This window comes from Capra hircus, chromosome 5 (assembly GCF_001704415.2).
Source record: "Capra hircus breed San Clemente chromosome 5, ASM170441v1, whole genome shotgun sequence".
NCBI lineage: Eukaryota > Metazoa > Chordata > Mammalia > Artiodactyla > Bovidae > Capra > Capra hircus.
Window position 1 is genome coordinate 111,427,139 of NC_030812.1, and position 26,341 is coordinate 111,453,479.

The window sequence follows — 26,341 nt, forward strand, 5'->3', positions numbered from 1 at the left end:
GAAAACCAGAGGGGTATGGAAAGGTCCAGCTCCCAGGAGAAAATGCAGACCCATCCTCAGGCTGAAGAGCTCGTTAATGTGTATCAGAACCTCCGTTAAACTTAGAAAGTCAAAGATAAGATAAGCAGTACTTCAGTGAACCAAGCAGACTAAATTCTCAAAAATTCCCCTAAATTCTCATCCAGTTTTCTCTTAGCTCAGGTTGGTAGGCATTAGCTGAACACCCATCCCATCTCAGATCTTACAGATACAAGACGATAGACAGAACGTGGCCTTCCGGGAATCCAGTCTGTGGGGTGGAGATGGGCCTGTAGGGAAGAGTGTAGGATGATGTGATAGACACAGTGGTGGGAGACACGGAAGGTCCCACACCCACGCTGGGGAGCTGGGAGGGCTTTTGGGGGGAGGTGAGCCTGGACTTGAGCCTTAAAAAGATTGGATCATCGTACTCAATGTGTACTTATTACTCTGCATCTTCCCTTGTCTTGGTTGCATTTCACACATGCATCTCCATGTGTGACATGTAACCTAAAAATGCCCAATGTAACCTAGATATTTACGGTCAGTGGCTTCATCCATCAAGGTGCCCAAGCTGGCTTGAGCTAACTAACCCAGATATTGAATGTAGGCCCATTTCTGGCCTTTGGTCCTGTGACTAGGGGACGCCATGCGTACCGCCATCACCATGGTTCCCCAGCTCCTCCTTCCTGCCTCTGGGGAAGCTGCTTGTGAGAGGCTCCCTGGGGCACCTAGGGGACTCTGCCCAAACTGCATGCACATAGAGCCCCCACTGGCACAGCCACCAGACCTCTGAGCCAGGAGACCCAAGGCGTGTGGACGATCCCAGCACGCCTGCCATGTGGGCCCCTCTGGACGTGTCCAGGTTTCCGTGTGCCGCCCCTCCCCTGCCTCTGCCCCCTACCCCAGCCGCCTGACCCAGCGTCCTGCTGATGTGGCCCCTGTGTGAGCTGTGGGTGATGCTGCCAGCTGGACACGCTGACTGTGAGTGGGGGTGCCACGTAGACTGACCTTCCATGGCATGAAAATTCCCTAATGGCAGGGCCTTGCCTGGCCTGGTCTGTTATTTAGCTTTGAATTCCTTACAAGGTCTAGGCTGGTGCCAGGTATGCAGTGAGCAATCATTCACAGTGTTAGAGGCTTCGTATATTCGTGCACTGGAAGGGGTCTGACAGGAGCGAACTTCCGAGAATGAAATATCATGCGGCAGGCAGGCACATCTGAGACACGTAGGGACTTCCTGCTGCCTCCCAAATCACACTCTGTGGGCACCTGCCCATTCACCATTGGGGTAAAGCCAGTCTGGCACATGAAAGTGGGCCAAGAGATGGTTAATGCACCGACCTAGCCCCAGCCCCAGCCTGCGAGTCACAGGTCAAACTGAGGCAACCTGCACACCAGGTCCTCCACACTCTTCGCCCCCACCCCTCCAGGGTCACAGAGGCAAAGGGAACTGGGAGGATAAATAAATTAAATCTGTTCCGAGGAAAGGGAACAGGGAGGGAAACGAGATTCCTGAAGTGCACCTTTATCAAAAGCTTTGAGCTTTGAGCCACATACTGTCTTTTGTATTCAATAATGGCAATTAATTTTTAATTTGGGGAAAGAACAAATGGGTTGGGGAGGGCTATTAGGGTGGAAAGGGCTTCCCAGGTGGCTCAACGGTAAAGAATCTGCCAGCACAGGAGATGTGGGTTCAATCTCTGGATCAGGAAGATCCCCTGCGGAGGAAATGGCAACCCAATCCAGTTTTCTTGCCTGGGAAATCCCATGGACAGAGGAGCCTGGCGGACTACAGTCCGTGGAGTCACGTGAGTTGAACACAACTGAGTACCAGGCATGCACACACATGTTGGGGTGGAAAAGAGGATAGCTGGGGAACAAGCTGGGGACTGTTGGGAAACGGAGAAGCTCAAAGGCATCCTGACATATCTGCTGTTTGGGCAAAACGGGATTTTGGAAAGTGGGGAAGGATGACATAGAAATCAGCTACAAGTGCAGGGAACCAAAGGCTTATTGCACCCAAACCAGAGTGTCAGAGACAGAACCAGAGCTGAAAGGAACCATGAAGGTCGCCACATTTGGTGGTTTTGGAGCTGAGACTCCAAAGAGCAGCACAGCTTGTTCAAGATGCTACATCAGCGTGTGGAGGGGAGGAGCCCTATGACCCCACCCACCAACCTCCCCCACTCGGGCAAGGCTGGCGTCAGTCTTTGTGGAGACTGCCATACGGAATCATGGCTTCAACCTCACGTTCAAGTAAGTGGCCCAGGGACCACAGAGGCCAGTGTCCTGGTGAGAGGGCCAGGGAGGGGACTGTTGCAAACAGCCAATTGCTGCCCAGGCCCCCAGGCTGGGGCAGAGGCTGAGAAGAAGGACGGTGTTCCAGAAAGAGTCTCAGCCAATCTGCGGGGCCGCTCCCCTTCAGTGGCGCCTACTCTGCCTGCCTGCCAGCACCTGTTCGCTGGGCACCTGCCTCATCTCCCCCTCCCCTATGTCCCTGAAGGCCAAAGGGATCTCAGGCTGCAGGTTTGTCTCTCCCCTTAGAAGAGCAGGCTTCAGGCTCTGCAGATAGCATAAAGCCCCAATTACCCATGCCACACGCACACCGTGTGCCTTGCAGGGCACGTGTGCATGTACACAGCCTATAGACCAGCATCAAAACACACCAACACACCCTCGAGACTCACAAACTCGCAGGAAAGTGCGTGATGCCCACTTGTGGGCCTGTGCTCGCCAACACAGTACATCCTCTGTGCCCAGCTGCCTGCGGCCAGGGTCGCGGGTCCCCGCGGGGCCTGGCCTCTGGAGCTTCTCTGCCGAGTGGGCCTGAGCGTGCGGTGCACGCTCTCTGTGGGCGGGCGGCCAGCTCACTGTTCTTACCTGGCAGGCCCGGCTCTGGCTCCCAGCCTGGGGGAGAACTTCCCTTTGCAAAGTTAGATAACACCAGGCTCTCTGTCAGAGGATTGGCGCTGTGGCTCCACGTGCTGATGCTGGCGCCGGGCCAGGCCCGCCCTGCCAGGCAGCGGGAAGGGAAGGCCTGGCTGCAGCCAGAGCTGGCAGGTGGCCGAGCCGGGGGTGGACGGGCGGGCCGGGGCCCGTGCTGCCCATTGGCTGCCTCGGGCTCCCGCCCCGCCTGCCTCCAGAGCCTGCGGCTCTCCCTGGGCCAGAGCCTGCCTCTCCAGCTGCTTCTAAACTCCCCCAGCGAGCACCTCCCGCCGGGCCATGTCGAGCTGTGACCGGATCGGAGTAGCCCCTGCCATGGACATGCCGGAGGTCCTCAAGTCCCTGCTCGAGCACTCTTTGCCTTGGCCAGAGAAGAGGACAGGTAGGAGCGGAGGTGGTCTGCAATGGCCGGCCACCCAGGTGCCCGAGGGGTGGGGGCTGCCGCGGGCACCGTGGCCAGACAGGCATCTCTAGGCTAGGGAGGGTCCTCAGCAGGGGTCTGCCCTTGGCTTCTTCCCCGGGCGAGGAAGGGCCAGGGTGTAGAGAGGGTCACGGTGGGAGGGCCTCTGCCTCTCCAGGGCTGCCCCCCCAGGCCTGCTGGCCCTGGGAAGCTGCGGCCAGCATGCGGCCACTGACAGGTGCGGGGCTCACGCGGGACCAGGACAGGACCAGAGGGCCCTGCTGAAGGAACACACCGGATGCTGACGGCTTATTACGTTCCCCCCTCTGCGTGTTGGGGTGCAGGGGACCAGCAGAAGCTGTGGCTTCGGGCGGCCGGCCGCCTGTGTCCCGCAGGAGAGGCTGGCCTCTGGGCGCCTTCTTCAGCTCCCGCTCGCCGGAGGTGCTGGACCCAGCGATGGGATGGAGGCTGTTATGTAACAGGACCATAGGCTGGAAGCCCTGGTTCCTAGGATACCACAGGCAAACACGGGGCGAGGGAGCCTGTGGAGGAGGGTGTGGACGAGGGGCAGAGCCGGCAGCCGGCACCAGGTGTCTCCCCAGTCCCGCCTGAGAAACCCCGGAGCCATGAGAACTCTGGGGGCCAGCCTGCTCGGGGCGCTCCCTCCCGACAAATATTTCCCCTCATCTCTTCTGTTCTGAGATGTCAGGTCCTCATCGCTCAAACCCCAGGGGTGCCTTTAATGGAGCCCAGCTCCCCCCGCTGCCAGAGCCTGACCTGAGTGCCAGGTGGCCCCTCAGGGGACCTTTCTCAGGCCTCTCCCTCCCCTGCTCACACCTCACTTCCCCTGTGGGCACCCCATCACCAGGCAGCCCCGGCTGGGCCGCAGGCCCCCCTTCCGCAGGACCCTTAGCCCACTCCAAAATTCTGGGGCCCAAGGATGCACACCACAGCCCCTGCCTGGACATGTCTCTCAGGGAGCCAGGCTCAGGAAAGGAGGGTGGCAGGCTCTGAGCATGGAGACGCCGCCTGAGGGAGGAAGGCAGTGCCTAAAGCCCGTGGCAGGGTCCCCTGTGGGCTCTCTCCCACGGAGCTCTGGGCCCCTTTGACCTCACCTTCCTGGCACTTAGGGTCCTGGCTGCTAGCTGGAAAGCCCATCCCCTCCAGAAACTCACGGCTTGGCCTGGAAAAGAACCATGGCTGACTTATTCTTGCCATCCCTGAATGTCCCGTGTGGGGAGGTGAGGCGGGACGTCTGGATGTGAAGGGCTCCCTTCTTGGTCTGAGCGCTAGAGAAGGCAGAGTGGGCCTGTGGCCCAGGGCGGGCACAGGGGGAAGCTGGGCTGCTGGTGGGTCTGCGGGGACAGCTCCCACCTGGGCAGGGAAGGGTTCTTGGGGGCGACTCAGGGTGCAGCTCTTCAGACCAGGGCAACAAGGCTTATGAAGTGTGGCAGCAGCTGCTGGTTGCTGGATCCCACCGGGTCCCCAGAGCCCTGGGGAATGTCCCTATCAGTCACTGTGGATGGTAAAGTCCAGGCCCAGAAACCCGTCCCCCCTCGCCAGGGTCTCAGGCAGAGCTTTGTCAAGAGCTGGCAAACTGACGGAGGACGGTGGGTCTGGTACAGCTGGGCTGGTCCATGGGAGACGGATCAGTCTCAGACCACCTCCTGTCTCTTCTCTACGTGGCCTCTCACTGAGGGTCCGAGGCATGAGACCCTGACAGATTGAGAGATGCTGACGGGTGGACAAAACGACGGAGTGAGGGTTGGAAACTCAGGGGAGCCAGTACACCCCACAAAGACCTCACTCTTAATACTGCCCTCCATCTGCTGTCGCCACTTTCCAAAGCTCCCAGACTCCCCAAATCTTTCATGAAAGTATCCACCTGAAGACAGTGTACCTTGGTGAAGACAGGGCACAGGTCATCAAAGCTGGAATTCCCAGCCAGCATGGAAAAAGTGTACTTGACCCTGACACAACTGGGGGTTAGGGCCCAAGTTGAAAACCTGCTTGTAACTTTATGGTCACCCCCAGATCCATGGTTCCACATCCTCATATTCAACCAACCGCAGATTGGGTAGCACTGTATATATTTAGTGAAAAAAAATTCACATATAAGTGGAACCCGTGTAGTTCAAACCCGAGTTGTTCGAGGAACAACCTGTGCTTTAAAAGTTCTTGACGAAGGGGCTTCTCTCCCCGTATGTGTTCCTCATGCTGACTTCAATCCCCCGGGGAGGAGGATGACAGAGGTCTGGTTGCCTCCTGTTCTTCAGCTCACATGGGGGTCATGGGTCACGTGCAGAGCACACCTGGGGTCCAGAGGGAGGAGACATCCGAGGAGAGTCCTGGGGATGGTGAGACCATGCCCTCATAAGACCCTGCTTGCCCTGCAGACTGTGTTCAACGATGCTCCTTGAACCCCGACCATGGGGCCTCTGGCTATTGCTGTCCCTGGGCCTCCCTTCCCCCTCCCCAACTTCCTGGGGGAGCAGACTTTCTCCAACAGAGCTGACCAGGCTCCAGACTCCTTGTCTTCAGGCTACAACCACCACCCCATGACCTGTCACTCTGGGCCACCCAGGCAACCAGCCTTCTTGTGGGCAGAGAGATCTTTGCCCAGCAAGAGAGTAGATCTGTGCCCCAAGCCTTGACTCACTTTCCCCTCTGTCTGTGGGCCCTGATCCCTAAGGACCGTTCTTCCTGCTCCCCTGCTTGCCTTTTCTCCTGTGGATCCTCTCCCAGGAGGCATTCCATTCCAGACTGCTCACCCTCCACTTTCTTCTCCAGTTTACAGAAAGACGCAGCTTCTCAAACCACATGGTTAGCGCTTTTACTCCCCAACTCCTTGGCTGTGCTCAGAGGCCGGCCAAGCTTCATCTTTCTGCCAGCTTTGGTCACTCAGGCCTCCTTCTCAGGAAACCACGGAGCATGAAAGCACACCAGAGGTGGAACAAGGCCTTCACTTTGAGCTGGGCAGGCGGGCTCCCCAGGTCAGGAGCTCCTAACTGGAATCACTGTGGGCTACCTAGCAGTTATCCCTGACATGCCTCTCTCCATCCCCAATCTGTGAAAAGAATACCTGCTTCACAGGCTTGTGGCCAGGATTAAATGACATATCCCAGATGAAAGCGTTTGCAAACTGTGAAGTACTGCTCTATTTTCTCTGCAAAAGACAAACAGCAGCTGGGCCTGGTTGGGCTCCTTCCACGGATATCACATCTGCTGTCTGACCCTCACTCCCTCCTTTCCGTGGATATTCTCCTGGAAAGAAGTGGATGTGGCAAGGCTGTGGGCACACACGCAGGGCTGTCTCCATGGCAACACGTGCTGAGGTTCCTAGGGTCACGGTGCCATCAGCCCTGTGCCAAGCAGGACAGCCCAGCTGAGCTGGCTCGGTGGGAGCAGCTGGGGCAGAACCTCCCTTTGGGGAATTGAGGTGAGCAGGAGAGAGGGTGGACTCAGAGCAGCCTGGGCTGTCCTGGGCTTGGCCTCAGTGATAGTCTATGTGGTCGCCTCCACTCCCAGCCTGGGGGAACCAGAGCAAGAAATCATGAAATGTGCTTCCATGGAAAAGGAGCCTGGAGAAGTGGCCTTACATGTGCTGCACGTGCTATCTCTAATCCTGGTTGTGCTGTGCTGTGCTCTCCTCAGTTGCTCAGGGTGTCTGACTCTTGGCGACCCGATGGACTGTGGCCCAACAGGCTCCTCTGTCCATGGAATTTTCCAGGCAAGAATGCCGGAATGGGTTGCCGTTTCTTTCCCCAGGGGATCTTCCCAACCCAGGGATCAAACCCATGTCCCTTGTATCTTCCACATTGGCAGGCAGATTCTTTACCACCACGCCACTTGGGAAGCCCCTAACCCTCGCTACCATGGTAATGGTAAGGAAACACACTCAGAGGACTGGCTACCCTCAGGGCCAGTACGCAGGCCAGCTTTTTCTCCACCTCCCGTGTCAGGGGCTTACCTTTCTTCTCTACCTGTCCCCCTACCCAACACCCAACACCGATCAGAGAAATGTGAGAAACTCATTCTCACCTAGTGCCAGACACTGACAGCAGCGTCCAGCAATCCAGATGACTTTTGCTTCCTAATGGGCCTGTCCCAAGGCTAGGTTGTTAAGGGAATGAATCCTGGTTCTAACGGCCCCTGTTTCCCAGGTGTGGCTGGGAACTAAGTGCTTTTATATTACCATCTGTGAAACGGCTTTGCAAGAGAGGTGTGATTATCCATTTGACAGACCAGGAGACTGACGCTCAGAGACGGGAAGGCCGCACAGTTGTCGAGGGGCTCCAACCCAGCTTGGCCTGCTTCCAGGCTCCTCCCTACCCGCAGGCTTCCCTGGGGTCTCCGGAACCACGTCTCAGGGCAGCACCTCCCCAGTCATCCAAACATTCATTATGCTGAGCGCTTGCTAACGTGTGGCATGGGAGTGAGAGACAAACACTGCCCTGCTCGCCGCTGTTTGCATTCCAGTGGGAAGAGAGACAGAAATCAGGAGGGTCAGGGCCAACCTCTCTGAGAGGGGGACATTTGAGCCAAGGCCTGGAGGGTGAGGAAGGGCCAGTTACACCAAGAACTTTCAGGCTGGGGGAACAGCACCTGCAAAGGCCCTGTTTGGGTCAAGAACGACACATGTCTGAGGAATAAAAGGCCACTGTGGCTGCAGAAGGTGAATCAGTGGGAGAGAAGGAAGAGTGAGGTTAGAGACCCACAAGGGGAAAGACTGCAGGGCCTTGAAGGTCATAAAGAAGAGTGAGACCATCTTCTCCCCGACTACAAGGTCCCACCCTCCCCCCAACTATTCTTGGGGAAGTGGCTGGTTGGGGGGAATGGGGTGTTGCCAGGACAACCCAACATGGGATTGTAGTCAGAGATAAACTTCAGGTGAGTGCGTGTTATGCTCCCAAGTACTATTCTCAGCAGTGTGCCTGAACTGCTCCTTTCCGTCTCAGGCTCAGAGAGGTTAAGTAACTTGCCCAAGGTCACACAGGAAGTAGTCCAAGCAGGAATCAGACCTACACGTTCCAGCTCCAGAGTCTACTCCCTACCAACACCGCCTCCACTGGAGAACCCTTAGCTGTCAGAAAGTAGCCTGGAGGTAAGGGCTTCTCTTTGGAAATAGTACTCTTAGGGTGGATATCATTCTATATTTCTAAGCTGGGCAGTGGACAAAATGCAAGCCAAACAGGAAATTAAGTACTCTTGAGAGTACTGAGAGATGGGCAAGAGTTGGTGAAGGGCCTCCACCCACCACCTCTCCCCTAAAACACACTGAGACCACGGTACAAACCGCGGCCCAGAACTATGCAGCCACAGGTATGTGGGCTGAAGAGGAGGCAGTCATTGGCAAGGCCAGCGGTGAAGGACTCGCCGTAAGGGTGGGTTTTATTTACTATTCTAGGTTTGATTGTGAATTAAACACAACGAGTGTTATTTAGTGTTAATAATGCTCCAAATGTGTATGACCTAGCTCTGGAAAGATTTGTTAGCCCTCTTACTGGCACCAACAGCAAAGTGAGCCAACAAATATTTACTGGGTGACTACCCTGAACAAAGCTTTGTGCTCTCCTGCATTTGGGATCGCAAAGCACACAGATAACTGGCCTTTGTTAGTGCTCAGTGGAAGCCTTCTCATCGTCCTGCTCTTGCAGACACCAGGCTGTCACATTTTGCAGTAAGTCAGGAGAGAGGGTCATACTGTCCAGCAAGATGCTGACTATGAGGCCAAAGAGGTCATTATGGGGTATCTGGCCAAAGGCTCTCATGCTGGAGTTTTAGCTCCTCTGAGCTTCAAGTTTAACCCAAATTGGCATTATGGTTTCATGTGAGGCCCTTGTTCTGCACATGTTCAATTGAATTAAATTTTTAACTTGGGTTGGTTAGCAAGTTTCTGGAACACTAAAGAGTAGAATTTAAAGCCAGACCAGCTCTGGAAAATGGACATTTCACATCCCTTCTCGACTCGAGAACCCACCTTGTCCCCCAGCTCAAAGAATCCTGCTCCTCACCCAACACAACCTGAATGAAGCGGAAGGGTGGAGGCCCACACAATCCATGCCATACACCATTCAGGCTGGCACTTGACATTGCTTCCCACACGTAATCCTCATAGCCACCCTGTGAGGTAGGCAGATTCATTTCTGTTTCCAAGAGAAAAATACGTGAGACTTAGGCAGCAGAAGTCACTTGTTCGGACAAGAGGTCAGGCAGCCACTGAGGAGGGTCTCTACCCAGGCCTGCATCTCATCCCCACAAAGTCAGCGCTGCCCCAGAACCCCCACCTTCCTCAAGAAGCTGCTGCACTGAAACCCTAATACTTTAGAATGCAAAGGTGCTACTTCACAGTTTTAACATCTTAATCATGTAACAACATGTTCTTTTCATAGAGTTTATTTCTTTGTCAGGGCTCTCTATGGAAATTACACTATGGAACACTATGAAACACTGTGGAAATTAGCTAACTGCTTCTCACACGTTTTCCTCCTCTAAGAGGAGGGGCTGCAGTGTTACTCCCACTTTACTGATAAGAGACAAAGGCAGAGAGAGGATGCTGTGGGTCTTCTCGGATCCGCTGGAGAATGAAGACATAAACATAATGGCGCCCGCCTCCTGGATGGTGCTGTTGAATGCTGCCAGTCGGCAGCGTGGCTAACCCCCCAGCCTGCAAGTAAGGACGAGAGAGAACATGTTTATGACGTTCCTGCGGTGTTTGTGACACACCATTTACCCTGTGGTTATCCAGGGGAAAAAACCTTTTTGGGGAGTGTCAGTAAATGAACAGAGGACTAAATCAGAACAAAGTTTTAATGCCCTAACCTGTTTACCCAGCTTCTTAACCTGCTTACCAGTGCCACTTGCCTGTTAGATCAGTTGCTCCAGGCTGGGTGGTAAATGAAGTGGGTATTATCCCTTTTGAATAACTGAAGATTTTAAAAAATGTTTTAAACTTTTTTTAATCTTAAAAAAAACCTAAATCTAAAATCTCATACTACATACCACCTTTGTCTTAAACAAATGTTACAACTTTCTACTGTTTTGTTACTATAAATCCTCCTCTAATACCTTTAGAATTTTTTCCCCTTCAGTAGTGTCATATTAGCTATGAAAATATACATTTAACAGTAATCCAGTGAGTCTCTCCCTGGCCAAATTAGCCATTGTCTTTTTTAAACTCATACTTTTTTCCCCATACTTTAATTGATTTCCCTAGACTGTCCTTTGAAATTTGTTTCTAAAAACCTCTAGGTCAGTTTATCCTAAAGATATCTTAATTCAGCCACAAAGAGAATTCCCACTAATAACAACTCTGCAACACAACAGATGTTCTGTACATAATTTAGTACTTTCCCTAAACAGAGAGTGACATGAGCACTGTACCTGCCTCTAGGATAATGGACACATCAAGCAGTGGATTCGTACCCATCAAGGGTAGCAAAGCTATGAAAACGACTTGTTTACTGCGTGTTTGCAATTGTGCATTTTAGGGTTTCCCTAGTGGCTCAGTGGTAAAGAATCCACCTGCCAATGTAGGAGACATGGGTTCAATCCCCAGGTCGGGAAGATCCCCTGGAGAAGGATTCTTGCCTGGGAAACCCCATGGACAGAGGAGCCTGGCTTGCTACAGTCCATGGGGTCACAAAAGTCGGACTCTACTTAGCCACTAAACAACAAAACAAATACGATTGTGTATTTTACATGAACTGGCTTACACTAGCCTCACAAGGTCAGTCCTTCCCCATCTCTCTCAGACAAAGAATAGGAAAGGTGGCCTGGAGAGATGGAGCAACAGGCTGGAGCTATCAGACTCAGAAAGTGATTATAGTCTAAGTAGTGAGGCTATGAGAACTTGAAATTTTGGAGTCAGGCTCCATCACCTGTCCTCCACGACCATCAGGAGTTCCTTCAAATCTTTTGCTTTCCAGGCTTGCTCAGGCACCCAGCCTTTTTCCTCAACTCCCAGTACTGATTATATCAGGCTGGCAACTTTCAGCTAGCTGGTTGTCGCGGTCACATACCTACTCTATGAATCAAGGACTGTGCCCTGCATCTCACAGCCTTGCTCCTGGAAGGCAAGAGTCACTGGTCTCACAGGAACAAATCAAGTCACTGGTCTCATAGGGACAAATTAGCCAAAGTCCCTGCCCTCTCAGGCAGGGAGTACTTAGTATTGTTTGGGTTCAAAGCAGGGTATGATTCCTGCTATCAAGAGGTACAAAGTTTGGGTGACCTGTAGGAGCAGATTCCTAGAAGGACTCAGCATGTGTCCGCCACCCAACCTCACGTTTTACATTTGTACGCGTTTCCTGATGAACTCCTAGGAAGTATCTGCATATATTTTGAAAGGGAGGAATTTTGTGGGATTTTTTTTTCCCCCTAGGAAAAAGAAAGGAATGTTCTAGAGAGGAACAGAATTTCAGAGCTGTTTAGGACTTGAGATTTATCCAGCCCAACCCCTACATTTTACGGACGAGGAAACAGGCTCGGGTGAAGCAACTGGATTTTCCCAAGGTCACAGGCTAGTTAAGCGCGAGGACGGAAGCGCGTACTCCTGCCCTGGCTCAGGGCCCAGGGCCCTCTCTCTCCACCCGCGGCCTCAAGAATGCGCCCTCCACGCTAGTGTTTATCTGGCCGCCACGCCGCACCAGAAACCCGGGATCAGGGGGTAGAATCTGATACCATCTTCAGCGGCAGCCAAGCCTGCTACGTCCGTCCCTACGTCCCTACGGGCGGGCAGGTCGCCGTCCCCGGCCCTGCCCTCGGCCAACCTCTAGGTCGCGGGCTGGGGGAGAGGCGGGGTAAACGCTGCGCTGTGAGCCCCGGTACCACGACCCTGGGCAGAGTCCCCAGAACAGAAAGGCCCGCCCCTTCCCTCCCCGCCGCAGCCCCGCACGTGCTGCGCCTCGTGCACCGCCCCGGGCCCCGCCCCTCGCCCTCTATTGGCTGCTCCGCGCCTTCCTCCACTTCCCCGCGCTCCCCATGCCGCGGGACTCGGCTGCAGCTCCACGTGACCCGCGGAGGGGAGGGGGGCGAGGAGGGGGGAAACGGCCGAGGGGACCCCAGGGGTCTCTCTGATAGGCTACCCCCCACCAGCATGGCCGCTGCCAGCCCCGCCTCCTCTGGGTCGTGCGTCCGGAAGGTGGCGAGACTGGGATGCGAGGGAAGGGGGAGCGGTTACAGTGGTCCGAGAGAAGGGCAGGGGTTACGGCGAAGGCGAAAGCACAGGTAGAGGGGCAGTGGCTGTCGCCGGAAAGGGCCCCCTAGACCCAGACTTCGGCAGGCGCCAATCAGGTGACAGCGAGGAGGACGGGGCGGGGCCTGCGGCCCTGCTTCTCACCTGGCCCCGCACGTGTGGCGTTTACCCTAGGGGCGGCCTAGCCAATCACGATCTGGAAGGCCGCTCCTGCTCCCGCCCCCTCTCGCGGGATGGGCCAATCCAAGGCCGCCATCCGGGGAAGCTGGCCTGGCCTTATGAATAATTAATAAGCCAGAGCCTGTCCGCCTGCGGTGTAGGGATGGATGGGGGGGGGGCCTCTGCGCGCCTGCGCAGTAGCTGCCTGTGTCGGCAGCTGCGGCGGGTCGCACGGCCCCGTCCCATCTTGGGGGGCGGGCAGGCGGGCGGGGGAGGCGAGGCGAGGCGAGGCGCGCGCGAGCCGAGCGCGGGGCACGATGTCCGACGCGGGCGGTGGAAAGAAGCCGCCTGTAGAGCCGCAGGCGGGGCCGGGCCCGGGGCCGGGGCGCGCAGCCGGGGAAAGGGGCCTGCCAGGCTCCTTCCCTCTGGTCCTCAAGAAGCTGATGGAGAACCCCCCACGCGAGACGCGCCTCGGTGAGGGGAGGCGGCGGTGGGTGAGGTGGGGTGGGGGTCCGCGCGCTTCTGGGGGCGGGGTTTCTGCAAGGGCGGGGCCTTGTGAGGGCGGGGCCGGTGAGGTCGGAGGTCCGGGTGAAGTGGTCCAGCCTGGGGGATGGGGCCAGGAAGGATTTGTGGACGGGAGGGCGAGGCGAAAGCGGGTAGGAAGGGGTCGCGGATGAGCTGAGAGAGGAGGAGTCACATGGGGGTTAGTGGGGAAGGGTTGGGGAGGGAGGCAGTCGGGTGGGGTCGTGGGGAGGAGGTTCATTGGGGAGGGTCCGGAGCACGCGCGACGTGAAGGGGTTACCGAGGAGGTTGATGGGGGTCGCAGCAGCTACTTCAGTGACGCTCCAGGGCGCCTGCCCTGGGGACCCCTGCATCAGAATCACTTGGGATGCTTGTTTAAAATGCCCATTTCTGGGCCCCACCCTTCACCCTTCACTGGATCTGCGGCTTCATAGACAGGACTCTGCATTTTAAGGGGCACCACCCCACTTCCGTGATTCCTCAGTCCGCTAAAGTTTGAGATGCCCTGATATACCGTAGCGAACTGCTTTCGTTTATGGCCGTCCTCCTCCCCGCTGGGAGAAGGACCTGCCTTCTTCCCTGCGTGTGAGTATCCCCAGGTTCTGGGTCCTCACTGGAATTTCTTGGAAATGAGTTTCAGGGCTGCTGCCGAGGTGGAGGGGGGTGTCAGGAGAAGAGACGGGAGGTGCCTTCTGAGGGGCAGATTGGGATGAAGGGAGAGGGATGAGGGTCAGAAAAAGGCCACTGAGGCCCTTTCCCTGGTTGTTTGGGACTGACCCTGGACTTGGAGGCCGCAGGGCTGGTCTTTGTCCTGTTCGCTGCTCTGTGTGCTCAGTCAAGCCCCCACTCTTTGGAACCACATGGACTGTAGCCCACGAGGCTTCTCTGTCCATGGGATTTTCCAGGCAAGAATAGTGGAATGGGTTGCCATTTCCTATTTCCTCCTCCAGAGTATCTTCCGGACCCAGGGATCGAACTGGGTCTCCAGTGTCTCCTGCACTGGCAGGCAGGTTCTTACCGCTGGGCCACCTGGGAAGCCCTTGTCTTGTTTCCTAGGCCACAGGTCCCTGGGGCTTTTGGTGGGCCACCTGGGAAGCCCTTGTCTTGTTTCCTAGGCCAGAGGTCCCTGGGGCTTTTGTGGAAAGCAAGTTTGGCCTTGTTTTTGGTCTGAGAGCATGGGGTTCAGGGAGCAGCAGGAATAGCACCTAGAGTGGAGGTTCGTGTGCACTGAGGTATGCTTTCAATCTTCTGAGATTTGAATTTCCGAGAACCACTGGTGTCGTTCAGGGATTTGGGAAGGAATGGGCCTTCTGTGAATTACCGGTCTTGGGGAATTCATTTTCTTTTTAAAAATGCCATTTCTCTTCCTTTCTTGGGTGTGTTCTGAGACTCCCATCCCTATGGCTATCACGGTCGGGTTATAAATAGCTTCAGCACATTAGGTGAGGCCAGGCTGTCTCCTTCTGCTTCAGGACCTCATATGCACAGACCCTTCTGTTTATTTTTAAGGCAATGCTTTGTTCCAAATCTGGGGCTGAGGCAAGCTGCCCTGGGACAGGTGTGCAAATCTGTCAGGTTCTGTCAGATTACCGAATAATAACCATCCATAATAATAACTACATTTGCAGAATTCTTCCAGAGCCTCTTGACATAGTCTGATTTAGTCTTCTGCAGCCGTCATATATGGTATTACCCCATTTCTCAGATGAAGAAAGCAGAGGCTCAGAGCGGTGAGGATGTTTCCTTAAGGTCACATCACCAGTCCTTATGTTGTATCACTGGTAACCACTGCTGAACATCTCCTACAATTAAAATTCCATCTTATAGAAACACTGTTTAGCAGTGTGCTTAATTGCTTAGGCCAGACAAACCTTGGAACTTGGTACTAGTCTTCCAGTATGACTGTCTTTCTGTCTCCTCCCTTCTGCCTCTTTTAATCCCCACGACCCCCACCCAACAGGAATCAGTCATTTCTGAACAGAATGTCGAGTCAGTGTCTCAGGGAAGGAGAGCAGGGAGGCCATCTGGCCCACCCAGCCCACCAAAGCTTGGCTTTCTTACTTCCCGTTTGGTTTTAAACCAAAGCCTGGTACAGAAGGCAGTTGCAAGAATTCAAGTTACTTTGTATTAGTAGCCATGACCAAATTCTGTTTGTCAAAACCTCCACCTTTTCACTGGGTGTGTCCATTTTTATTGAACCAACAAGCTGCTTTTTGGCTGTCTGAGGTCTAGGAGTCCATGCATGACTGGTTTACTTCCAACATAATCGTATTTGATTTCTGTTTCATTTCAGAAACCAGAGTTCAAAGTTGTCGCCCTCAATTTGAAAACCTATTATGAGCTTGTCATGATCTTATCTCCCACTTCTCTCATTTGCGTCCCTGTCACTCTGATTTTCCTCCAACCTTGTCACATTTTTCTCTTTTTTTCTCAATTTGCCCTTTCTTGGATATCCATCCACATGTATAACTTTCGGGCTGAGACAGTTAGGTGGGTTCATGTCCCCACTGATTGATTAGTTTTGCTTTGAATGGGAGCATGCTTTCTTCTACAGCTCCATGCGTCTCTTTCTTCACAAAAAACCTGGCTTAAGTCTTTGCTCATTCAGGGATAAGCAAATGGTCTCTGGAAATGGTTGCTTTGAAAAAGGTCCTGAAAAGACAGCTCCAGGCCCTCTCTATTTACAAACCCAGCCTTCTTCATTCAGTATACTCATCTTCCTGGGGTCTGCTGTCTTGCCTGCTCCTGTATTGGTCCCCACCATCTAGAAATGAATCAAACACAATCCCTTCCCTGAGCAAGCTCACTGTAATAATGAATGCCTGGGGTGTGCCAGAAGCTCTACAAGACACTTTCAAATGTTACCTCTAGTCTTCACCAAAGAGGGAGCTTTATCCTTACTTACAGTGGAGGACACTGAAGCTGAGAGGGGTTAAATAACATGGCTAAGGTCACACATCACTGCAGTGGGTGGCAGGCAGGGTGGGGACAGGACAGAAGAACAAGCAAGTTCTTGGCTTGAGGAGTCATCCCTTTCCTAAGATAGCAGGAAGGGTCAGAAACCCCATTCCTGACCCCCGCCGGTAGCCTCTCTCCAGCAGATGCTAATCCCACAGCCCATTCTGAATTAACGCTGGGACTACATCAGGCCTCAGAGCTGATGCAAGCATCCTAGGAAGCCCAGGCATGGATGTGCAGCACATGAGGGTTTGCTGCCATCTCTAAAGGAGACCAGTGGTCCTGGTTCAAGGACCAGGTTATAACTGGAGAATAGTGTGGGCTCTTGAAATGCATGCATGGATGGATCAGGACTCCGAGAGAGGTGGCTCTGCCCTGTGAGGCTCACCACGTGCCTCCTGGGGTTGAGTTACTCTCTCAAGAGATGTCTCATCACAGATTTTGTGTCTGCAGATAAGGAAAAGGGGAAGGAAAAGCTGGAGGAAGACGAGGCTGCAGCAGCCAGCACCATGGCCGTCTCAGCCTCCCTCATGCCACCCATCTGGGACAAAACCATCCCGTACGATGGCGAGTCTTTCCACCTGGAGTACATGGACCTGGATGAGTTCCTGCTGGAGAATGGCATCCCCGCCAGCCCCACCCACCTGGTGCAGAACCTGCTGCTGCCGGTGGCTGAGCTAGAAGGGAAGGAGTCAGCCAGCTCCTCCACGGCGTCCCCACCATCCTCCTCCACCGCCGTCTTTCAGCCCTCGGAAACCGTGTCCAGCACAGGTTGGTGATGAGCCTTCGGGCAGGGCCACCTGCCTCATCCAAGGAGATCCACTTCCCAGGGGGCTGCGTGGTCCCATTGGACCAACCGTGAGCAGAAGCCCTCTGTTCCCCCACCCTTCAGCACAGTCCCCCATGGCTGGAGATAAAAATAGCCATCCCCTCAGTGGCAGCCAGAGCCTTCCTGTCTTTGGTTGCTGCAGATGGTCAGCCCAGTGGAGTGAGCAGTCCCAGTCGGAGGCTTCTCAGGTTAGCAGTGCCATCCTGCCTCTCCGCAGTACTGCTCTCTGCTGCTGTGTGCACTTTGCCTCAGATTCTTAGGAAGCTCAGGCAATAATAATGACAACAGCAAACATTTATTTAACATTTATTCTGTGCCAGGCACTAACACATAATCCTCAAAAAACCTCCTTATGAGACTGATGCTTTTATCCCCATCTTATTTTATTTAGCTGCACTGGGTCTTGGTTGTAGCACGTGAACTCTTAATTGCAGCATGTGGGATCTAGTTCCTTGACCAGGGATCAAATCCATGCATTGGCAGTGTAGAGTCTTAGCCACTGGACCACCAGGGAAGTCCCCTGTTATCCTCATTTTATAGGTGAGGAGACTCAGACGTTAGGTCACTTGGCCAGGGTAACACAGCTGATGGGAAGTGGAGGCAGCACTTGAACCCAGGATGTCTGACTTTTTAGGAAGGCATTGCCACTGCCAGGACCAATACCATCTTTGGGATTCCTGCTTCATCCTCTTGTCCTTTTTCTGTTTTACCTCCAGTTGGTTGGTTTTCATGCCCCTGGGTCATGAACCCATCAGAGCGGACATGGTCCCTGTTTCAGGGGCTCTGCGAAGCTTTCCACAGGCTCAGTTCAAGGCGTATAGGCTGATGTCTCCTGGGAAAGACCCCAGGAGCTGGTGTGGAACCCAGGAAACCTGCACCCAAGGAATTCTCATGCTCTATTTTTTTCTTTTTATAATGGAAAAATGTTCAAATATGAAAATGAAGGGCTGCTATAATGAACCTCCAGTAACCATCACTCAGCTTCTGTAGTAATTAGCTCATAACCAGTCTTGTTTTCTATAACCTCCTTCATTCCCCTAACTCTGATTATTTTCAATCAAATGTATATGTAAAGTATAAGGATTTTTTTAAGAAAAGAAATACCAGTTTTACATCTGAAATTGACAGTAAATCCACCAGCACTCAAATTTCCAAAAAGTTGTCTCATTAATGTTACTGTTTTACAGTTTGCTTGAATCAGGAGCCAAACGAGACCCACACATTTCAGTTAGTTACGTGTCTTAAATCTCTTGTAGTCTGTGGGGTCTCCTTTCCTTTTTATTTCTCTGCGGTTTGTTTGTTGAGAAAGCTGAATTGTTTGTCCTGTAGAGTTTCACACATGCTGGATTTTCTGGTTATATCCCTCTACTGCGTTTTAACATGCTCCTCTGTCCCTTGTTTCTTTGCTATAAACCAGTCAGCTTCAGAGGCTTCAGCTGATTCCAGCCGAATTCTTGTTTGAAGGCAGCTCATTTTTGTGCTGGTCAGGTTGTCCTGAAAGGCTGGTTCCGTGTGTGGGTAGGGGACAGAGCTGGAAATGAGCCCTCTTACACCTGAGGCCACCTAGGTGGAATTTCCCTCTGATTTTTAGGTGCCCATATCATAAGTGTACTGCTCGATGAATCTTCAGAGTGAGCCCACCCATGTAACTACCACCAATCAGAGCAGAGAACACTGTCGGTATTCTGGAAGTTCCTCCTGACCCTACTCAGTCCTCACTCCCCAGAGGTAATCACCATCCTCATTTCCATCACCAGAGATTCATTTTGTTTATAGATGAACGTTCTGTAAATGGTACTGTATATTACGTTCTCTTCTTTTTTAAGTAATTATAAATTAATTACATTTACACGTTCACGTTTATAGCTTCCTATAGCTAGCTTTATAGTAACATATAAATCATGTGGGCATCAGTGACTAAAAATAGATTTATAGAACATATTTATTGACTACTCCTGTGGCAGAAAAACCGTGATACAAATAAAGTAAGATTTATACTGAAGAGTTATACATGTGGTAGAAATGAAACAGTTCATTTTTCAGTTCCTCTGTAGAAAGGACATAAGTAGTATGTATTCTTTTGTGACTAGCTTCTTTCCTCAACTCCGTTTGTGAAAATCATCCATGTTATTGCCTGTAGCAGAGCTGTATTCACTTTTTGTTGCTGAATGGTATTCCATGTTTTATTTTGCCTCACTATGCGGCATTTGGGATCTTAGTTCCCACACCAGGGATCAAACGTGTGCCCCCTGCAGTGGAAGCACAGTCTTAACCGCTGGACAGCCAAGGAAGTCCCTCCAAGTTGTATTGCATGACCACACCACAGTTTTTACCCACTCTTTAGTGGATGGACACAAGAGCTGTTTCCAGGTCAGGGTTATGTCTAATAGCACTGCCATGAACATTTGTGTGTGAGTCTTCTTTTTTTTAATTCTTATTTTGTGAGTCTTTGTATGCATTTTCTGTTGGGCATTTTCCGAGGAGTAGAGCAGCTGAGTCATCGGATACCCAGTGTTCGATGGGAAGGATTCTGACTTGCACCTAGACTCACTCTAGATTGTTTCAGGACCACCTGCCTCTCTGTCTTTCAGAATACTCCCTGGAAGGGAAGCTGAGTTGCACCCAGTCAGCTTTTTGTAGATGTTGCCAAATGGGATACAAAGTGGCTGTTGCCATTTATACTGCCACGAGCAGTACAGGGGAGGTCTAGTTGCCAGGCTTCGGTACCTCGCTGTTGGTTGTTTATTCCTGTAGTTACCATGTTGGTCCCTGGCCGTTCACTCCTCTGACACTCAGCCCTGTTTGTAATTAACCTGTCTGATAGGATACAAGTAGTTTATATGCACGATCCAGTTAAAACCTATGTCTGATTATGTCACACCTCTGCTGAGAACCCTCCAGTGACTTCTTTCACCTCAGGGGAGAGTCAGAATCAGTGGCACTGTTGACGTCCAGGCCAGATAGCTTTTGCTGGGGTTGGCGAAGGGCTGTCCTTGCATTGCAGCATGTTTAGCAGTATCCATGGCCTCTACCCACCAGATGCCAGTGGAACACACCCCTCCACCCTAACAGGGTCACATGTCCCCTGCAGAACAAGCTTGTTCCCGACTGAGAACCACTGCTTTACTGGGATTAAAGGTCCTACGCTTTCTGTCCCCGTCCTGTTACTCCTCCCTCTTAGTCACCCCAGCCACAATGGCCTCTGCTCTTCTCAAGCCTCCCAGTACTTGCCTGTGCGCAGACCATGCACTTGCTGTTCACTCTTTCTGAAATGTTCTCCCAGACACCCACATGGCATCCAACACTCCTGTATGGATGTTTGTAATTTATCTTATGTGACGTCATCCTTTCCCATAGGATAACATTCCATGAAGGCAAGGATTTTTGTTTTGTTCACTGCTTTGTATTTGCCAGGACAGTCCTTGGCATATAGTAGATGTTTAATAACATATCTATTGGCTGAATAATTATTTTGTGTCGTCTTATAAATAGCATTGAGCAAGTAGGCCAAAAGTATAGATTTTTAAAAAATAACTTATCCCTAATAACACGTAAGATTTGAATAGGGTTTTGCTTTTTGGTTTTTTTTTGGCCAGACTTAAATTTTAGTTTATTTACCATGCATGTGACCCTAGGAAAACCTTGTCATTTCTCCAAGCCTTGGTTTCCTCATCTATAAAATAAGGTTAACAGCCATCTCCCTTTTAGAGTTGTCAAGAGACTGAAAGAGCACAGCCACTGATTCGTCTCAAGGGATTCAGAAATGGAAGCCATTTCAGTATTCAGTCTGTGTCCCTAAACCATTATAGTTCCTGGTGAGATTCAGCTGTTTCTCATTACTTGAGAACTTGAAACCACAGGAAGTTAAGGGGGTATAATGATTTAATATTTCGCTTAACATTTCTGGGGGGGGAAAAACAATTGGAAAATCTTGTCTTTTTCAAAGGCCCCTGTTTTCCTTTTGAGCATTTTGTTCCTAAAGGGAAGAATTCTTCCCGTGTTTGTGTTGTTGAATTGAATCACATATGCCAGTCTGGCTTTGTGGGGGCCAGTGCTCTTAGAGTATTTCTTCCTTCCAAGCAGCAGTAGCTTCTGTGACCTTGAGACTCAAGTAGGTGTCTGGGTATGTGACGTGAGCCTTGGCTGTTCAGTGAGTCTAGGCTTTTTCAGGACCACCTGCCTCTCTGTCTTTCAGAATCCTCCCTGGAAAAGGAGAGGGAGACCCCCAGTCCCATCGACCCCAACTGCGTGGAGGTAGATGTGAACTTCAATCCTGACCCTGCCGACCTGGTCCTGTCCAGCGTGCCCGGCGGGGAGCTCTTCAACCCTCGGAAGCACAAGTTTGCCGAGGAGGACCTGAAGCCCCAGCCCATGATCAAAAAGGCCAAGAAGGTCTTTGTCCCTGATGAGCAGAAGGTAACTTGGTATATCTGCAGTAGTGAAGGTGCAGCATGGGCTCAGGGGTCAAGGGGCTTTCCCCAATCTCCATTCAGTTTCCCCGGGAGGACCCACCCTCCTTGGGGACACATCGAGAAAGGCGTGCATGCAGAGCTTTGGGCCACATCCTGCACCAGTTGAGAGAAAGGCATTTGGGTGGCGTTTGGCCCCAGCTTGACTCCCTGCAACGTCTCTTTCCATTCTGGTTGCCGGCTATGCCCGTGCTCCCACTTCCCTGGCTTCAGCCCAGCCCTTGGGCAAGAGCTCAGTCGGCCACAGAAACCGGGATTGAACAAGCCCTCACTTTGAAGGACAAAAGATAGCTGTACAATGCCATGCCAGGGATGATCCAGCAGCCTTCAAGCTGATGGTTTTATAGGAGCTGGGATGGGAGTTGTTGTTCAGTCACTAAGTCGTGTCCGACTCTTTGCTACCCCATGGACTGCAGCACACCAGGCTTCCCTGTCCTTCACCAACTCCCGGTGCTTGCTCAAACTCGGGTCCATTGAGTCGATGATGCGATCCAACCATCTCATCCTCTGTTGTCCCCTTCTCCTCTTGCCCTCGACCTTTCCCATCATCAGGGTCTTTTCCATTGAGTCAGCTCTTTGCAATGGGACTGGGAGGAGAGGAGGATTTTGTAGTTTTTCCCTTCCCCACTGTGAAAAACTCAGAAAAGGGACTTTTCACCTAAGCTTTAGAGTCAGGCAGACCTCAGGTTCCTCACCTGTAAAATGGGAATAACCATACCTGCCTCTTGAGAGGTTTCTGAGGCTTTTACAATAATAACAATGAAAATGGAAAACCTTTATGGGGTCCTTACTATAAGCCAGGCATTGGTATAAGCACCTTGTACATACTAACTCTTCTAATTCTCAGCCAACTCTGTGAGGTAGTTAACTGTAATTACCCCCCATTGTAAAGACGAGGTGGGGAGACATCGTGAGGTTAAGGAACTTGCTTGGTTCCACTGCTAGAGAGTGGCAGAACCAAGATGTGAACTCCGGGAACTGGAGCCAGGGTGCAGACCCTCAGCCACAGCCTGAGTGAGGCAGGAGTACAGACAGCGCTGTGTATCGGAGCAGAGAGAGACCCCTGGTGAGAGGAAGGCCCGTCCTTCCACCGGTGGTCCCACTTGGACTCTGTGGGGTCTGTGGGTAACGCTCCCTGGGTGTAAGGGCTGGGCCCCTGGGAGTCCCCAGGTCCCAGCTGCACCATGTGGGTTAAAAGAGGAATCAGTGTGGGTGGGGTGGAGTGCTGGCCGGACGGGAGGGATGGGTTCTCTCTTGGGAAAGAGGAGAGACCCACCAAAGACCCTTCCCCACAGGATGAGAAGTACTGGACGAGGCGCAAGAAGAACAATGTGGCGGCTAAGCGGTCCCGGGACGCCCGGCGCCTGAAGGAGAATCAGATCACCATCCGGGCGGCCTTCCTGGAGAAGGAGAACACGGCCCTGCGGACGGAGGTGGCCGAGCTGCGCAAGGAGGTGGGCAAGTGCAAGACCATCGTGTCCAAGTATGAGACCAAGTACGGGCCCTTGTAACACGCGCCCCCGCCGGGGTGCTGCCTCACTTCAGACCTCTGCCTGGGGCCCCTGAAACCCACCCCCGCGTGGAGACTTATGACTCGTCGTGGGTGCATGGCGGCGCACCTGCCCCGGAGCCTTCACGTTCAAGCTTCATTATCACACACGACCAGTGCGGCGACTTCCCTGGGGGCCGGCCTCCTCCCTGGCGGGACTTGAGAGCATCTGTGAGGCGGTGAATCAGCCTTCGTCTCTGTCCTTGGCTGTCGCAGCTGGCCCAGAAGGGGACCTCGGAGCACGGGCTCTCCTCTCCCAGGGGGCCAGGCTCCCGTGACTCTCCCTCTCCATCCTGGGCCGGACCAGGCCTGTATCTGCAGAGTGAGTGGTGATGGCTGTCGCCCTCACATCTTCTCAGGTAGCTGGGCGCGTTTCCAGGAAGGGCGGGTCTGTCATCCTCCCCAGAAAGTCTTAGAGAGAGAAGCCTCTGTTCCCATCTTCCTCAGAGGTAGAAAGACATGCCAGCTCCTCTGTAGCGCCCGTGTGGGCACCAGGCCATGGGGGCGTGGTCTCTACGCAGCCGGGGATGACCTTTGCATCTGGGCCTACAGCAGAAGGTCACCCAGCCGTTCCTGGTTCCCTCACCCCTTTTCTCTGTGGCTCGAGGCCTGGGAGGAGGAGGCCCTGGTGAAGGGCTCGCTGTGTGTTCCATCCACTGCTGGGAGAGACTCCCAGGGTGGTGGTCTCTGCACCCTGGTCACCGTGCTCATCTACTCTTCTCCGGGGCACTCGTGGAGGCTGCCTGAGTCTCCTTTGTCCCACCAGACTGGGCCTCTGGGCCTGCTGTTTTTCTTCACCCAGTGACCAAGCTCAGATCTTGGATTTTAACGGAAAAGTCCCCTCATCTGGGAAGCTTAACTTCCTGGAGCGGGGACGCACCTTCTGCATGGTGTTCAGATAACTGGCCTCCACGGCCCCCTCCCACCCTCCCCCAACACCGCGGGTGGAGAGCCGGGCATGTTTCTCTAGAAGCTCCCGTTCTTTCTTGCTCTGCTTTCTCATGCGGGCCATGCCTGAGCCCGCTCTCCCCGAAAAGCAGAAGAGGGCTTCCCGGTTCTCACTTCAGGATCCACCCATGTGTGAGCAGCCTAGAGGGCGTCCCTGGGCAGGGCCCCGATCACCGGTCCCACCCAGCTCATATGGAAGAACAGGCTCCTGGGACTTGGACATAGGCTAGAAACCCCTCCATCCGGGTCCTAGGAGACGGCCAGCTGTGCAGGCCTGGCCAAGACGTGGGTGGAGGGGCCCACCTCGCAGCTGCTCCTTCCTCTCATGTCCGGCCGGACTCATCCTTCGGTTCTGCCCGGAAGACTCGTTACGGACATCCGCGGAACCCTCTGCTCGCTGTGGTCAGCCGGGCACCTGGAGATGGGTGTATTTATTTGCTCAGGGCGGGCAGCCTGTGGTAAGGAGGGGTCAGAGGTGACAGGCACACTTTTGTCATGTTCACCACTGGTTTTATTTAAAGTGGTGGCTCCGAGTCCTGGGCCTTGACCCCTAAAGACTTTTTATAACAGATGTTAAGAGCAGGGGAAGCCATCCACTGGCCGTGGACCACACGCCAGGTGAACACACAGCCCTCCAGGGACCTGCACCCCCACCTCTCCGGGGGACTTGACAAGGGTCCCCAAGGCTGAGGGACGTCGGTGCCCCTCCCCCCCCGACTTTGACTTCGTGGTTCTATGAAAATCATGTTAACACTTTTCACTCTTACAACCACAGCAGGGCAGTTGCGTCCAGCATGTCCGTGTCCTGCCCTGGGCAGCTCGCCCGCCCGGGCACTCTCACTCTGGTCTGGCCACCCACCCAGAGGGCACTTCTCATTTTGTTATTGGGAGAAGAGCCACCAGCTTAAAAGCTCTTCATTTTCTTTGGCCAGAAAGTGTATGGTTTGTGTTTTCTTGGGCTTTTTCCCCCCTCTAAGGGATGGACATTTAGTTTCTGGGTGGCGTCCACTCTCCGACCCCAGCAGGTGGGGTGATGGCCTGCTGTCTCTTCTCTCTGTCCCACCTTCTGCCTGTGTGGGTGCCCTCCCCTTGCACCTCCCCCAAACCCCCTGGCCCCACCCCCACCCCAGGCAGTGGGTGTCTGGTTCCTTCCCAAAGTGCTCACTTGGAAAGAGCGTGGCTGCTGGCCTCTTCTAGAAGAGCCCCTTTGAGTCAGGAGTCCAGTGGGGACAGGAAGGAGAGGTCCATGGAGATTGACATGCTGGGGAAAAGGGTGCTCAGGTAAGCGTGTCCTCTTAGTCCTTGGGGGAGAGGTGGTGCCTCCTCAGTTTCCTTCATGAAGTTGGGAGTCTCCTTGACTCCCTGCCGGGCCCTCTCCATCTTAGGGCTGACGGCCAAGAACTGAGGCTCCTGTCCTCACGTCTTTGACATCTGGAAAGCACCAGAGACAGAGATGCCAGTGCGAGTGGCTTTCCCTGGGCTTGCAGCGACTTCCTGAGCGCCCCCTTTCGCCTCAGTTGCAACCTCCAAACAGACAAATCATGAATGAGCTGGAATGTTGCAAGAATATGCATATAATAAATGTGTATCTAGACATAGAATATATATATATTTAGAAAGAGCTTTCATAGTGGCCAGCAGTCTTGTGGAGGACCCGGGTAACTCTTACCCTTGGCCCAAGGCGAAAGGTTTGCCTGTCTGGGGCCTGAGGTTGGGGAAGGCACGTAGCAGTGACCCTTGACTCTGGGTAAGCGTCGTCCTGGTCAGGGGGGACCTGCTGTGGCCCTGGCAGGAAGCGTCTGCAGTCCTCCAGGCAGAGGTGGGGTAGCAGGCGAGGGGGCCAGCTGACAAGGGCTGCTCTGTGCTGGGCAGCTGTCCATCCGGGACCCTGGGAGCAAAGGGCTCAAAGCCCCCTGGTTTTCATGGCAAAGCCCCACCACCCCAGAGCTCCTTTAACATCTGTTAATTAAGTGCAATAAATTTTTCTAGAAAATGGCAAAGAAGACTTCCAGGTGGATATTGCTGTCTTACAGTGTCGGGGACGCCAGAGCACCACTTGGTTTTATTTTTCTAAGTGCATGTGATGTGACAGTGTGTGGGGCTCTGCGCCCTCCCCCGGGAGCTGGCATTCCAGCAGGCCCCTCTCTCCTTCACCCGTGTCGGGGAAGGAAGCACGGCGCAACCCCTTCTCCCCAGCCGGCGGGGGGGCAGATGCGGAGCGTAGCCCACTGGCCTTATGTGCGTGTGTGCGTGCGAGTGTGCCACTGCTGGTGGGCCCGAGTGACGTGGCGGGAGGGAAGCCGGGAATGTATCCTTTTCAAACAAAATTAAATATTTTGAGACGAGA

General features: G+C 53.4%; 1 protein-coding gene across 3 annotated transcripts; it reads left to right on the forward strand.

Moving 5' to 3' along the window:
- On the forward strand, positions 3,176–26,341 carry TEF (TEF, PAR bZIP transcription factor). Of its 3 annotated transcripts, none has more exons than XM_018048820.1 (4): positions 3,176–3,346; positions 16,653–16,970; positions 21,224–21,444; positions 22,793–26,341. In XM_018048820.1, the coding sequence occupies exons 1-4, from the start codon at positions 3,244–3,246 to the stop codon at positions 23,006–23,008; spliced, it is 858 nt and encodes a 285-aa protein (XP_017904309.1). In that variant the 5' UTR covers positions 3,176–3,243; the 3' UTR covers positions 23,009–26,341. The 3 variants fall into 3 exon arrangements, with proteins under 3 accessions (XP_017904309.1, XP_017904308.1, XP_017904310.1); XM_018048819.1 differs by lacking the exon at positions 3,176–3,346 and adding an exon at positions 12,953–13,193; XM_018048821.1 differs by lacking the exon at positions 3,176–3,346 and adding an exon at positions 13,301–13,375.

What these genes read in the sequence shown, in the direction of transcription:
- TEF (XM_018048819.1), top strand. Translation starts at nt 13,037, where the DNA reads ATGTCCGACGCGGGCGGTGGAAAGAAGCCGCCTGTAGAGCCGCAGGCG. An exon ending in CCCACGCGAGACGCGCCTCG is followed by an intron (nt 13,194 to 16,652) that starts GTGAGGGGAGGC and finishes TTGTGTCTGCAG; the next exon opens with ATAAGGAAAAGGGGAAGGAA. An exon ending in GGAAACCGTGTCCAGCACAG is followed by an intron (nt 16,971 to 21,223) that starts GTTGGTGATGAG and finishes TCTGTCTTTCAG; the next exon opens with AATCCTCCCTGGAAAAGGAG.